This window comes from Microdochium trichocladiopsis, assembly GCF_020744255.1.
Source record: "Microdochium trichocladiopsis strain MPI-CAGE-CH-0230 chromosome Unknown B0I36scaffold_14, whole genome shotgun sequence".
NCBI lineage: Eukaryota > Fungi > Ascomycota > Sordariomycetes > Xylariales > Microdochiaceae > Microdochium > Microdochium trichocladiopsis.
In genome coordinates, this window is record NW_025763557.1 from 691,908 (window position 1) to 706,588 (window position 14,681).

A 14,681-nucleotide genomic window follows, 5' to 3' on the forward strand; every position below is an offset into this window, starting at 1 on the left:
TTTGCGGTCTCTATCTGAAAGAGGTGGGCATATATTCCTTTGAACTGTTCAGACTAGCCGGCCACATGCTCAAATTTCGGAGCTGTGCTACGGCATTCGTGAAGCACTGGCATCTCCCGCGCGCTTGCCGTTTCGAGGAGTGGTCCCAGACTTATGCGAGTTTCGCCCAGAGGCGCTCGGAGAGAGTTCCAAGAGTCGTTCACATAGCTTGTTTGATTGATCAGGGTGTGCATGTGGAGGATTACCAGCCACAGGACGGGGTGGAACGTAATTGGGGTATCCACGGCCTCCACCTGAGTTGAAAATAAGACATCAATATTCCTTCCTAATAAGCTGCATATCGCCTTGACTAATGCCAAGTCCTGGACGGGAGTGTCTTGAAATCTAAGCGTTGAAGGCGAGGCACCTTCAGCTAATAATGGAGCTCGCTATCTGAGTGCATCATTCCAACAGCATCATATCTTGTAGCCACTCAGTTCTAGCCATGCACCATAGGCAGTTTGATGACCAGGCTATCGGTCTGCCACTGTGCCAAGGAAGTGGTTTGCTCAGCAATGCAGACCATGCTCAAAGGTTCCTGATACGCATGGCGCAGCTGACAGCCTGTCTGCCTCGCGCTAATTAGCTAGTTGGCGAACACACCGTGCATCCCCGCCCGCCACTCTCTCCAAGGTGGTCGCTTTCTCTGGTCAGATCCAAATTTTGTTTTCAACATACCTTTTCTGGAGGACATTGAGCTTCACAGGAGCCTCCGACCGGCAAGTAGAAAGCCAACAATACTCTGCTGCTTCTGTCGGCGCTGTCGTATTGCGCGACGGTGGCGACAGACTTTGGGTGCGTGTTGACTGCTGGGCATCTTCTACACGCCGCCACCAGCCTGTTTCCTGTGATTCAATTTCATGCCAGCGTTGCTGCAGTCCACATGGTGTGCTGGGGCGGGTGAAGTTTTTTCTGATCGGTGACGAAACAACCACTGCGACCAATGGGAGTTCACCGCTTGTCAGTTTCGGCCATAGTGCTGGCGAGGTGCACTCTGGCCAGGGCCAGAGTGAGGGCCAAAGTGAGGGCATTCCCAGATGGGGCTAGACGGGATCTCAGAGAGGGGGGCCAGCTGCATTAACGAGTTGATTATGCAAGAATTGTGATGAAGTCTCTGGTTATGGCATTCTCAAGGGGTTGGGCAATGAATTGGGCACTCGAGCACAAGTATTCAATAAGGTGAAAAATCGAGGTGCATTGGTGGTGGTGACTGGTGATGGTGGAAAACTATCCATCAAAAACATCGCAATGACTTCAAATATTTTGTACCACTCTATGGACAGATCCCGGATCATGTAAACCCGCACGGCCCTACCACAATAGGTGCTGCATTCCTTACGGCTCATTTCCCTGGCCAGCCTGGGCTGCCTGCTGGGACATAGCCAACACTACCTGGGCTTCAGATGTCATTGCAATGGGAGTCCTACTCCCCCCCCAGGTATGGCTTGGGCCAGATGCTAGCAATGATGGCACTGCCCGATCATTCCGTGCACGGTCGGTCTGTGGCAGTGTTCATCAGTGTCTCCATATGGATTCTCAAACATGACCAAGGACCATGTCGCTATGTTTTTTATGTCTTCCCTGCCTGCTTAGGCCTCCAAGGAGGCTATGCAAGGACAGCCTTGGAAGGCAGGCACGTCTATAAGGGCGCCAGTGATATAAGACCAGAGACGGCCACCTCTTTAGACGTACAGCTTGTAACAAACCCAAGTAAGCTTCTCTACATCAAACTAAGCCTCGTATATCGCATTCGTCATGGAGGACAGCCCAGTCAAATTCCAACAGGCCGAAATGCCGTTTTGGTGGATCGGCTGTGATGGGCAGATGACTGAGAATCCAGCCTTGACCATCAGGTATGGTTGCCAGACCATTACTATCGAGGATCGATCAGGCTGTGGCCACACCGAGGAATACGAAGTCGACGCTTTCAAGACCATCCCCAGATCCTCGGCAACCAACCGCCGCGAGAACGAACTCACTCTGGCGTGGATTCTGCCCCTTATCGGCCAGGGCTGTTCAATACAGCAAGATCTGGAAACTGTCTTCAAAGAGTGTGGCGACAACGTCAGCTGGATATCTGACAAGAAATCTCCTGTTGTGCAATACCTCACACTCCAGGTTAACACGGTAGACACCCGCACCGGGACTGATCGTGAGTCTGACAACTATTACATTACTGAGATGAATAACGCTAACCTCCTTTACTTACGACCTTGTTTAGGACCTCGAGAGCACATAGGCTTCATCTGCGGCCCAAGAGAATGTGTGGAAAGACTTTTCAAAGTGATCGAGGGCATTAAGACTCTGAGGGAACGGATTCCGGACATCGAGGCGCTCAGAAACTCGGAAAATCGAGTACTCATATCGCCGAAGTACCTCAAACAGCTACACTCGGTCTTCCCGGGCATGTCCAACCACACCACAGAGAATGCCACAAGAAGCATCAACCAGCCAGTCATCAGAGCCATCATCCCAACCGGGAACAAGGATAAGGTCGCCATAATCAAGAAATACTTCGAGCAGCGTGTCTCCGAACAGACTAAGGTCAAATACGCTATTGTCCCTGTGGAGTCCGACGTCGGCGAGCAGCCGTACAACGCGGCAGGTGGCCAGGGCGCGTACAACCGGATCCACAACGCTGTCACCAACGTCGAGGCCGACACGGAGGCGCATGAAGGGTTTGTAGTGGCCATCGAGAACTTCATCCAGGTAGAGGACATTGATCGGCCAACGGACTTCGGCGTCGTCCTGATACACAACGTGACTCACAACACTTACGCCGTCAACCTCTCCGAGGGGGTCACGATCGATAAGGCCGTTGTGGAGGCCGCCAAAAGGTACGGGTATGAGTCGAATAATAAGATTGCTGGCGTTAAGACGGTCGGCAATATTCTTGCTTCGAGATACCCGTCTATTGACAAGGCCAATTGGCATGAAGTTGTCGCGGGGGCGTCACGATGGGATCTGCTGACGAATGCAATTCAATCTCTTTCATTGCCTTAGGGGTCCGGGCTGGCTAGAAGATGTCCCTTTCTTCTCCTTCTTCTCCTTCTTCTCCTTCTTCTCCTTCTTCTCCTTCTTCTCCTTCTCGACGCACCTTTAGCTAACGCTAATCTTGCAACTAATGGATCCCTGCTCAATCTGCAATACTATCAAATCGTGATCGTACTTAAAGTGGTCGGGACCGTTCGCTTCATATAGCCTAGCGCGTGGGACGACCTGCAACGCCATGAGCGCGGCCATGATGTAAATCTCGCAGTACGCGAGCCTAGAGGGAGAACGAAACAGCCTTTTCACAGATACAATTCGAATCAAACAGCTTACATCTCACCGATACAAGCCCGACTCCCCCGGCTAAACGCCAACAAGTACTTTTGAAGCTTGTAGTCTGGCAATCCATCTTCTAGCAGCCACCTCTCGGGCCTGAACGCCTCCGGGTCTGGAAACAAACCAGGATCCATGTGGTTGATGATCGACGACATTCCGATCGGCGTATCACGCGGGATCACGTACTCGACCTCTCCTGTCGCGTTCCTGTAGTGCAGGTCCTCATCTCTGGCGATGCGGGCGGAGCGGTGGGAGACACCCGGCATTATTCGTAGAGACTCCTGTATAACAGCCCAGAAGTAGGGCTTGTTTCTATGTGGGACCACTTGAGTGTAGAGGGAGTGATGTCTGTAAGGGATACCCTAAGGCGCTTGTAGATCTCTGGTTGGTAAAGGAGATTGTATGTACTGACGGCGAGGATGTCCTCGAAATCCTCTATTCATCCAGCAAGCAACTTTCAGACGGATTATCCCAATAGCTATCATTCTGACTCTTCTGAATCGGAGTTGGATACCGGGCGTCGCAGCGATTCTACACTTTTTGACAATCCAACCCCGCCCGGGAAGAGAATGCGGTCTCCAGGGGCGGAGGACCAAGCGCGACAAAGGGTCGCTAGAGGACCGAAAGGATTACCGGTCAGGCTGTCAGGAAGATGAAAAGGGTCCAAGACGCAACCACAAAAGGTCACGGAATGGGATGGCACCAATCCTCACCGCCTTATGTATTAGTCTTTGGCCAGCTTGTCTCCTGTTGAAACACTTGCTCCTCGTTCAAAATGGTCGAAAAAGCCGTTCGAGAGACGGGGCCCGCGCCAACCATGCTCACCTGGTGGTGCCATTTGTCTCTGATTCGACCAGGACCGGCATAGATCTTGTCGGTGAAGCGAGGGTCGTTGCAATGCAGCTCGTCGGGGTTGATCCGGGCGGTGGGCCCGGTAAATGGTTAGTTAAGGTGGTCATGCTCAAGCGAGCTTAAAGTTGTGAGAGCTCGTTCCTATCCAAGTTGTAATGTGATTTACAGGACACTCACCGTACTTCTCGTGCATGCGCTTCATCTCTTGCGTATACTTGCCGCCACAAACCCAATCGTATATGCCTCATGAAAGTATCCTGCTGCTGCAAGCTTCGGTCCGGGGAAGTGGGACAGGGGATGGAGATGTTGTATAACGCGACAATAACCTTGTAGCCAGCATAGGTACCAAAGGTAGTCGCGAGAGCATTCCCGATCCAAGAGTCTCGAAACGCGTAAACCGTAGTAGCAGACATCGACGACATTACTACTCGGACGCGCTTATAGTTGTTGAGTGGAATTCGGAAGCCACATAATGTAGCCAGTAAAGAACCCGTGTTACGTTACAGCTCGAAGATTATCATGGGTGCTCTTAGTCCACCACGACTGGAGTCTTCGGGTCTAACGGGGGGATACTTAGGTATATATGGAAGATCACTTACTTGCCTCTAGAGATGGGACCAGGTTGTCGTTTACCAAACAAAGTGGGCGGTCAAGCTCTGAGGATGTGTGTGGGTCTTTATCATTCCATGTGAAGAGGTGAGTGTACTGAAGTGGTCATCCCAGCCAGCACGCAGCTGCTAGGGTTGAACCCGGCTGTTTTGCTACGCGCGTCGTCCCGTATCTTCCCAGTTATAGTAATGTAGAACTTGCCAGCGTGCCCCTGGAAGATAGGAACCCATGGTGACGAATCAGGCCAGGTTCCTCGTCGCAAGCCTGTGCACAAGAGAGGATCTTGATGGTGGCGCGCGATGGAGGACTAACGCGAGTCACATACCGAGAACTTCGTAGGAGGGCCATATTCAGTACCACTCCTTGGGCCCTGGCGCAATCTGGTTATCCCAAAGACGTGGCTCGCCCAAGGCTGAGTAGCCGCTTCAAACACACCAGCATAGCACGTTCACACAGTGAAGTCTCACACTGAAACAGGAGCCATGGGCCAGACCTCCGTAGTCAAAATCGCCACACAGCCTGATCCATTGGCGTGGAGCCTAATCCAGGTTCTTGGCTTCCGAACAAGATAGTGACATTCTAGCAAAGATCCCAGATGTTTACGAAGGGTTGCATGCGAACTAGAATCGGAAGCCAGCCTTAAGAAAGTGGGAGGTTACCATGGTCGCATTGTTGAGGCGTCCTTCTGAGCCCCTGAACGACACTCCATGCAACGAGACAATATTGGGGCCCGGGCAAGAGCATCAACCAATTAGCACTTCCGGGGGCCACGCCCTGCTTTCCCGAGCCAAGCCAGGGCCTGGTATCTCGCCGGTCGCATGCATAAGCGCCGCAAGAGTACATATAGAGGATCGCGTGCCGTATGAAGACCCTGAGGCTTCTTCTTGGACACTTCTCTCACACTCCTTTGTCTTTCGTCATCGTCGTCATGTTGATGCTTCCTCTTACATCAGAAGCGGTTGGGTGCACCGTTGTAGGTCCTGTCATATGGGTGTTTGGCGTCGCGCTGGCCATCATCCGTTTGACAGGACGAGGGAACAGTGGCCAACCATGTTGGGACATTTGGCTCACCGTTGCTGCGATAGTAAGTACACCAGCATCGAATACCATAGTAAGAGGCACCGCTAACGCACACTAGTTACTCACAGGGATCACTATCGCTCTTAGCACAATCCGTAAGTCACTTCATCAAGCCATATTATCTGTGCTGACAGATCACTCGCAACAGTCTTCCTCCTTGGTGTCGGACACGACATGCATTCCAAATCTCCGCATTATAGAGCCCGTACGTAAAGAATAACCTCGAGGAACATAAGCAATATGATTAATCAGAGATGAGACTTTTAGTAGTTGAAAATCTTCCAACCATTCTACAAGTGAGCCAATATGCCGTGGACCCTCCCACTTTCTTCTGCAACATACCACTAATTCAAACAATCACGTTGACTCTTCTCACCGGCCACGTTCGTGTACACACTAGTCTACATCGTCACTCTTGCATTATTCAAGATCAGCCAGCTCTGTCTCTACTTCCGAATTTTCCGAGCCGAGAAGCAATTTTGCCAGGTCATCAACATAGCCATAGGTCTCGTTGTCCTGTGGGGAACCGTTTTCCTGCTCAATTTCGTCTTCTTGTGCGACCTCGTAGGGCAGCAATGGAGTATTATACGAGGCAACAGTTGTAGAGACCAGGTCGCTCTGTTGAAATGTCTTGTAGCAACAAATTTTGCTTTAGACCTTGCCGTCACACTCATGCCGATGCATAGGCTTTGGAAGATCAGATGTCGACATCCAAGAAGATATCTGTGATCGTCATCTTTGCGTTGGGGGTCGGGTAAGCTCAACGGAGACAATAAGGCCCCGCGCCCCTCCCTGCGAACCAGACTTTACTGACAGGACGATTCTCCAAGGGACTGCATTATTAGCGCTGTTAGCTTCGTGTTCCTATTCCGGATCGACTGGAGCGCCAATTTCACAGGGTCCTCGAAAGTTACCTTCATTCTCATCACCGTCGAACTCGCGTACATCAGCTTACGTATCAATCTTCCTGAGGTTTTCCAGGCCTGTATAAGACGTGCTGCTCCGACTGCCAGGGGCGGATTCTCATCAGACGACAACGCGCTAGTCTCTGTGCCAAGGAAGCCTAGGAAAGGCAGAGCAGACGATGAATACGTAAGGCACCCGTATCATGCCTCAAAATTGCACTATTGCACGCTGACAGTTGCCAAGCCACTGCATGATGGCACGAGTAATGAGAATACCAATGAGATGGAATGAGCCGCAGCCGTTCTTCATCAAGATGAGGGTGACTCATGAGCAGACTTCTTTAGAGATACTGGTCTTTCCACGAAGGTGGACACGGGGTACTCTGGCAGACATCCCTGTACCAAGAGACAGGTTATATTTGAGGCGATCGAGGAGCCAAATGATGCCATGGCGGGATGTGCTGCACTGCCCCGACAGTCTATGGAGCGAGCGCCGTACGCCACAAAACTGCACCAGTGTGACCACATAGCGTCGAGGGCTGCTCTTCGCGGACCTGACCAAGAGAGGTGGCGCCCGCCATTCAACAAGGCTCAATAGAATCAGGTGGACTTAAGATACGTATATAGACCACGAGTAGGTGGTGCACGGTCAAAAGGTCATGCACGTGGTTAATACGTCTTCATATAGTCTGGACACATTGGGCTAATAAACGCTTTCCAGGTTTCCGTGGTGTCGATCTTAGTGCTGAAGTTTCTGGTGATGCCGGATGACTAAGCACCTGGCAAACATCCAAACAGACATGGTGAGATTCTTCAGCATGAGATAGACTGAGGGCCTTAGTCTCATAATCTTCTCCACTTTGACAGAGAGATCCAGCCTGGTTCGTGGCCTTGAGTGGGAGACCACCGATCGCCACCATAGTGAGTTTCGTTGCCCTGGCTATAACCCCATCCCAGCCTGCAAAGTCCGGGTTCAGAGTCCCACCTCGGCCCGACACATGCGCCCCTCGTCCGTCACTGTCCAGGCCTCGCTGCCAGGCACCTGGAGCGCCCAGAAGAGCGAGTCTGGATCCCACGTCTTCTTGACAGCCGCCAGCGCGGCGTAGTTGTCGCCAAAGAAGGCCTCCCGCCAGTTGGGCTGCGCTCCGTCGGCCTCGTTCATGTACGTCCCACTTCCCGGCGTCACGTCCTCGATCAGCGGCTGCATCTCATCGCCCAGCCACCGCTGCTGGCCCCGCATCTGCGCCCAGTCGGCAGGCGCGTCGCTCCACGGCGTCAGCAGGCCCAGCAGTGCCACGCCGTCCCGCCACGCCGGCAGCACCGCATTGGCCGCGCCCGTCCGCTTCACCGCGCCGACCACTGTGCCCCCGATGGTCACGCCCCCGTCGTCCACCATGTGCTGCAGCGCGGCCATGAGCTTGCTCAGGCCGGCCGCGTCCTCGACGACGCCGCGCGGCACGATGCGCGCACTGCTCTGCCAGAACGACCCCACCGGCCCGGGCGCGACAAACGTCGTCCAGTGCGCGTGGTAGCCCGGCGATGCCAGCCACTCCGCCGTGCTCGCGATGCCGACACGGTCGAGCGCGTCGACCAGAGGCTGCACCAGCGCCTGGGCTGCCAGCAGCGTCAGGCCGTGCGCCGTCAGCGGGGTCAGGTAGAACACGTCGGCGCCCAGGCTGAACGTCGCTCCGACCCCGCGGTCGACAATGGTCGGCATCAGCTCGAAGAAGACCCGCATGGCCGCCCAGAACGCGAGGGGCGAGACGGTCTTCCGGTCGATCATCAGAAACAGGCCGGCCACCGGCGCGTCCGGGTGCACTCGGACCGTCACGCTTGTCACCACGCCGTAGTTGCCGGGCCCGCCGCCGCTCAATGCCCAGTATAGATCCGGGTTGGCCACTGGAGAAGCCGTGACCGCCACGCCCTCGGCCGTGACCACTTCGAACTCGAGTGTCTGGTCCGCGCCCATGCCAAACTTGGACCCCAGCGGCGAGTGGCCACCTCCGGCGTCAAAGCCTCCGGCGACACCCACGGATGGACACCAGCCGCCGACGGCCACGAACCCGAGCGGCGCAAGGAACGCTGCAGCCTCAAAGCCTTGCACGCCCGCGCCATCTTCAGTGCAGGCCCAGTGTACAGTGCCGACTGGTAGGCCGCCACGAACTCCATCGACTTGAGGTGATGCGTCCATACCGTCAGCGCCCCGCGCGCCGTCGACCTCCCGACAAAGTCGTGCCCGGTGTTTCGGATTACGATCCGAATATTCTCAGACTTGGCAAAGCCTATCGCTGCGGCTATATCCGATGGCCCGCTCACGTTGACGGCGTAGCTGACGAGATTGCCGAGGTCGGCACAGGACGTCGCCCGGGGCGCAAACGGGTTGCAGGACTGGTTGGCCCAGAATCGCTCCATCATGGACGAGGACGAGCTGTAGTGTGTCTCTGGCTCGCTATACGACGCGCGGAGGGCTGTACATGCCTGCTCGTCGTAGGTCGGATCATGGCAGACTGAGCCGATGGGGACTGTCGCCACCAGTCTGCCCGAAACAGTTGCATTGAGCTCGTTCCATCTCGCCTGGGAGGGCCAGCATGAATCTCCCGGCAGGCAGCGGCAGCCCTTCGCGCTCAGGCTCCGCCGGCTGGCTGGGCGCGGCCATGGGACGGCGACGAGTTGAGCAAGCACATGCGGCTGGTGGTGGTCGTCGTGGTGGATGAGGGCTTGTTGGCTGCCGACATACTCGTAGCTCTGGCTGGCCGCCAGAGCTCCGAACGTGAGGAGGTGGCGCAGATTCATTGCGGGAATCCCCTGGGACGGGAACTATCCGTTGTCCTTAGATGAGCACCCCAAGGCGGCTGCCTGCTGATAGTTGACTTTGTTATAGCTATTCGGCCTTACAGTAAGTAAACCTCACCGGGAAAGCTTGAGCAGACTGCGTGAATTTCTGCGCGCGCCGAAAAGAGACCAGGTGGTTCCCCCTCGGCTGACTCGTCTGAGGGGTTGCGGAGACCCGTGTTAGTGGACCTGATGGTGGCTGTTGACGAGAACCAACAACGGCCCTCCCCCTCCCAGCACACGACCGGGGTAGGACAAATCGTCCAACTTGGGATGGGACCGTGTCTAGGCTCGTGATGCTTCTTGGAGAACTTGGGGTTGGCGGGACATCCCAGTACAGTATCAAACCGCCACTTCCTGCCAAGTCTTCAAATCAAACACGACCAACCTGACTGCCCAAGTTTGTGATGATGCCGCATATCGCCGGCGTATGCCCTTCAGGGTCCCGTGCTCAGTCGGGAAGCAGCACGGCCCCGGTGCGCCGCCCCGGCTGGCAGAGCCCCGTCCGTTCATGCATGACGGCCGACTCTACTGCGGCACTAGCAGGGATGCAGGCGTCGTGAGCTTGCAGCACGAGCATGGGCACCCAGAAGTGTGTGGATCTGACAAGGCCCCGCTCGCTCTCATTGGACTTACACTTGCAGGTGTGTGTTTGTTCAGGTTTGTGCCGGTTTGTGGAGCTCATCGGCTGTAACCAATCATGCCAATGCTCTGCTCGACCCAATTTACTAAGGTTCCACGTCCGAACAAACCTCCTCACCCACAGACATACCAGGCATTCGCAAACAAACCCCCACGGGTGATACTCGAGTTCCACAAACATGGATCCACAAACATACACACACAAACCTGCCCGCCTTGGTGCCCAGCGACTTTCACCCCAGGCGAGCTTGGAACACGCCGCGATTCGTTTGGCAGCTGTGACCAGTACTGTACAGTAGCATACACGTAGAATATGAATACTCCACGGCAAGACTCAGAGGGCTTTTCGATAAAGCGAACAGTTTGCTCAATAATACAGTGGACAAGCGATGAAATTACGTCACCATCTCTGCCGGCTCAGCCTGCCCAACCCGATATAGCGAAAGTGTTCACCGGGTCTCACTATGGCGACAGTGGGTTTGTGCAGTGGGTCACCATTTCCTCTCACGCGGCTGCCCCCCGAGCTGCTCCTTTATGTGCTCGAGAACCTCGACGCCAGGTCGCTGTGGTATGCCGAGAGAGTATCCCGGGCTTTGCGACATGCAGCGCATAGTGCTTTCCGGGGAGTGTACGGCCCTGGTGTCCAGCACCGAGTGGCTCTATCGCCTTCACCTTTGCGGGAGCTCGCAATCGAGGAGTACAAACTAGACTGCAACCCTTTCCATACCACGTGGGAGATCACGGCCCTCTTGCACGCCATATATGAGCAGGTCCACTCTCCCATAGACAGTGGCAACCAGTCATTCGCGGTCTTCAGCCTGCTCAGCCTGCGACGTAGTGATGCTGCACACAGTCCCGTCTGGCTAGAAACCGTGGCGCTGGCCCTCATGATACAGGGTCGCCTGAGGGAAGCCGACAAACACTACGCTCAGCTCGCCACCGTCGGGCCGCCGTCGGAAGGAATGGTTATAGCTCAGGCGCGCTACGGCTCGCACAAGCGCTTCATCGAGGCTCTCCAGCGCCTTGGCGCCGAACCAACCTCCACAATGCTCGAGAAACTCGTCATCGGGGCCGCCGCTCGAGGTGACGTCGACCTGCTCGAGTACCTGTGCGCCAAGTATGTGATCAATCTCTGTTGTATAGTTGATCGTTACAGCGTGGCGTCGGCGGCCGCCTCTGGAGGGCAGAACACGGTGCTGGAGTTTCTGCAGGGTCGTGGTGTAGACATTACCGGCCACCACCTATGGCCATCGCCCATACTCGCGGCAGTCAACCACGGCCACTACGAAACTGTCAGCTACCTGCTGACCAAGGGAGCTCCCACCAAGATCGACGGGGAATTTCTCGCCGTACATGCCATCTGGAGAGGGCGCCTGAGTGTGCTCCGGCTCCTGAGCCAGCACTCGGCACTGCCGACGACCAACTCCATTGGCATGTTGAGTATCGGGTTCGCCGTGGAATTGCGTGACAGGAATCGAGGGAGAGAGATTGTGGAGTTCCTCGTCAAGGAAGCCAAGCTGGACATCAATGCCCTGGGCATCAATGGGACGGCACTGCACTTGGCAATCAGATCCGGAGACGTGGACACGGTATCGCTGCTGATCAGCCTGGGCGCTGATATATGTGCCACAGACCTCCTCGGCCAGGATGCCTTTGAGCATGCCATTTCTCACAGTGGAGCCGTCGCCGAGTGGATGGCGGAGCAGTATGGGGACCGTATCTCGGAGCTCCTCATCACAAAGAGACAGATGGTCACACGCATAATCGACTCATCCGCCACCCTCAGAGTGCGGCAGCTGGCTGCTTGGATCAGCCTCGGCTCCTGCGAGGTCACGCCGCAGCAGAAGGAGGAGATTGTTCTGCGTGCATGGACGACCCAGCAGATGGACGACAAGCTGTGCGAAATCTGGATGCACAACTTCTCCCTGGCCGCGCTGCAGTGGTTTGTTGCCAACTTCCAGAACAGAGGTATCAGAGGGTATATTGATGATGCAGCGGCAGTGTCTTCAGACCTCGCGCGGGCTATAGAACGTGGGTCCGGTGCCAGGGTGGGTTACTACACTCCCGTAGACAAACCCATCGACGGTGAACTGCGGACGGCGGCTCGGTATGTTGCCGACGTCCTGCAACCCCTCGGTTGGTGCATTCGCAGGGAATTAGTGGTTGAGCCGTGCCGCAAATTGCCTCACGACGAGTTGTGCACACTTGGCTCGGCTCTCGCCACTCCTGACGCTCAACCGTTTTTGATGGGACACAAGGCCAACACGTTGGAGGAACACGGCTTATTCCGTTCTTTTGCCGAGAAGCAGAGTTGGAGCTTTATTGGCAAAGCTTAGCATACACTACTCAATAGGCGATAGCCAGGTGCTATAATAAGAGAAACTAAATGATCTTGCTCCTCCACAAATCTGCGGCCACGCTTTATATCAAAAGTGGGAAATAATATAAGTTAGTGCAGTACGTATATAGTTGCCTGAGTACAGAGGGAACAATAATGAATGGTTCAAGCGCGCTCCGGTGCGCCATTTGTATGCTCTCAGGAGAGCTCTAGATGCTTTGTCAGGTACTGCATTGTATTCCAAATGGCCCACTTGCTGCCCACATCATACTTACGCTTTGTTTGTTGCTTGATGGCAGGGCCTGCCGTGTCCCAGCAGCGGCTGACGACGGAGCCAGGAGGTCCTCCCCGTGGGGCTGCGCATCGTGACGTTCGGGGAACTTAAACAAACCAGCTCAAACAATCCACACACCCAAGCAATCCTAACAAACAAATATTCATGCAATCAATAAATCAAGTCTAGTCACTTAAGGCTACCTGCGTTGATCATATGAGCCAATAGCCTGAGGGCTTGTGATCTCTGACATACGACGGTAGACCGGAAATGCGGGTCTTGCGCATTTTTCTGAGTTACCTCAGATAGATGATGGAGAGGCAATCCGGTCATTCCATCATGCTCCGGGCCAAAAATCTCTCGCACGCCCTGCTCCACTCAGTTATCTCTGCCTAGCAAATCAAGACCATCTCGGTTATGGACACTAATGCGAGGAGTGTCGGCCCCTCCTGCCTGCTGACCCGGCTGCCTGTCGAGCTTCTTCTTTGTGTCTTAGGAAATCTGGATGCCAAGTCACTATGCCGTGTTGAGAGGGTGTCCACTAGCATGAGAGATGTGGCCCAAATCGCTTTCAGAATCATCTATGGTCCAGAGATCCATCACCGAGCAGCTCCATCCCCAGTTTCCTTCCGCGACCTGGCAATAGAGGAGTACAAACTCAATCTTAAGCCGTTTCAGAATGTCAAGTTTATCGCGTTCCTCGTCGCGAACTTGTACTGGCGTGCATTCAGCCTTGAAGAAGAGGAACGGCAGCATAACCAGTCCTACGCCACAGAGTTTCTGCTGAGCTTACGGCGGACTGACTTTAAGGAGTCACCGGCCTGGCTGGAGGCTGTATCGCTAGCTCTTATGATTCAGGGTCGCGTTGAGGAAGCTGAACTGTATTTCCATCGTCTCGAGGCTGTCGGTCCGCTACCTGAGAATGCATTCTACGTGCAAGCTCGGTATGGTACCTGTCAGGGTTACACGGCCGCTCTTCGAGAAGCACGACAGTCTTAAACACTAGCCACAGGCTGTAGCCGCGGTGGTGATCAATTATTGAGGCCGCCGCCGACATCATGGCGGGGTTCCCAATCTTGTTCACGAGGAGACTCGTCTCTCGCACCGGCGCAAACTGGTAGAAATCCCCCATTAGGAGGACAACAGGAATACCGCCAAAGGGCTCGTCTGGGCATTCTCGGAGCGACTGGAGGTGGCAGCTGATGTCGTACAGAGTGGCTCCGCCGAGCATGCTGACCTCGTCGATCACGAGGACCAGCTTCTGCTTCCACGTCCATTTCTTCGCCTCCGAGAACAGTGGAAGCTGTTGGTTAGACGAGCGGCGTGCATCTAGGCCGCACGCGGAGTGGACTGTGGTTCCGCCGATCTGGGCGGCCGCGCTGCCTGATGTGCCGGTAATCTGGAGAAGGTGTAGCTGACCTCTCGCTGTAAACACCTGCCTCAAGGCGTCGATGATTCTGGATTTTCCCGTCCCGCCCGGGCCGCCGGTATATTGAAGGTGTTGGCCAGCCGAGTCGGGATTGGCAGCGTATTTGTCCAAGAATCTGCACACAAGCTGCAAGGCCATATTCTGTAGTTCATTGAGCATGTACTCGGAGGCGGCAAGACGGCCTAGTTCAATAAAACCTGCCGCGGGGTTGGTATCAATAAGTATCCGAGGGCCCCGCATGGCTGGGTCCGGACGTCGAAGCGGAATAGGAATCTCTGCATCGTAGTGACGAGCAAGCATGTCGTCCACGTCTGCGTTACCTGCTGGGTGTTCGGCGCCGAGACTGGTCTCCAT

General features: G+C 55.0%; 5 protein-coding genes across 5 annotated transcripts; 3 read left to right on the forward strand and 2 right to left on the reverse strand.

Moving 5' to 3' along the window:
• Positions 1-2,147: 2,147 nt before the first annotated feature.
• B0I36DRAFT_436644 (uncharacterized protein) lies at positions 2,148-2,876 on the forward strand (the record flags this gene model as incomplete). The annotated part of the gene is made up of 2 exons (XM_046162837.1): positions 2,148-2,191; positions 2,261-2,876. A coding segment is annotated over exon 2 (429 nt), but the record flags the coding sequence as incomplete, so codon positions are not given.
• A 2,813-nt stretch (positions 2,877-5,689) lies between these two features.
• B0I36DRAFT_356005 (uncharacterized protein) lies at positions 5,690-7,235 on the forward strand (the record flags this gene model as incomplete). The annotated part of the gene is made up of 6 exons (XM_046157515.1): positions 5,690-5,911; positions 5,976-6,002; positions 6,337-6,471; positions 6,594-6,661; positions 6,762-6,999; positions 7,158-7,235. The coding sequence occupies 6 exons, from the start codon at positions 5,690-5,692 to the stop codon at positions 7,233-7,235; spliced, it is 768 nt and encodes a 255-aa protein (XP_046004876.1).
• Positions 7,236-11,400: 4,165 nt separating this feature from the next.
• On the forward strand, positions 11,401-12,654 carry B0I36DRAFT_339909 (uncharacterized protein). Its single transcript, XM_046155902.1, is given in 2 exon segments — positions 11,401-12,575; positions 12,590-12,654. The coding sequence occupies 2 exon segments, from the start codon at positions 11,720-11,722 to the stop codon at positions 12,637-12,639; spliced, it is 906 nt and encodes a 301-aa protein (XP_046004877.1). The 5' UTR covers positions 11,401-11,719; the 3' UTR covers positions 12,640-12,654.
• Positions 12,655-13,398: 744 nt separating this feature from the next.
• B0I36DRAFT_339910 (uncharacterized protein) lies at positions 13,399-13,729 on the reverse strand (the record flags this gene model as incomplete). Its single annotated transcript, XM_046155903.1, has 1 exon — positions 13,399-13,729. A coding segment is annotated over one exon (270 nt), but the record flags the coding sequence as incomplete, so codon positions are not given.
• A 367-nt stretch (positions 13,730-14,096) lies between these two features.
• Positions 14,097-14,504, reverse strand: B0I36DRAFT_205790 (uncharacterized protein; the record flags this gene model as incomplete). The annotated part of the gene is made up of 1 exon (XM_046148836.1): positions 14,097-14,504. A coding segment is annotated over one exon (408 nt), but the record flags the coding sequence as incomplete, so codon positions are not given.
• Positions 14,505-14,681: the final 177 nt, after the last annotated feature.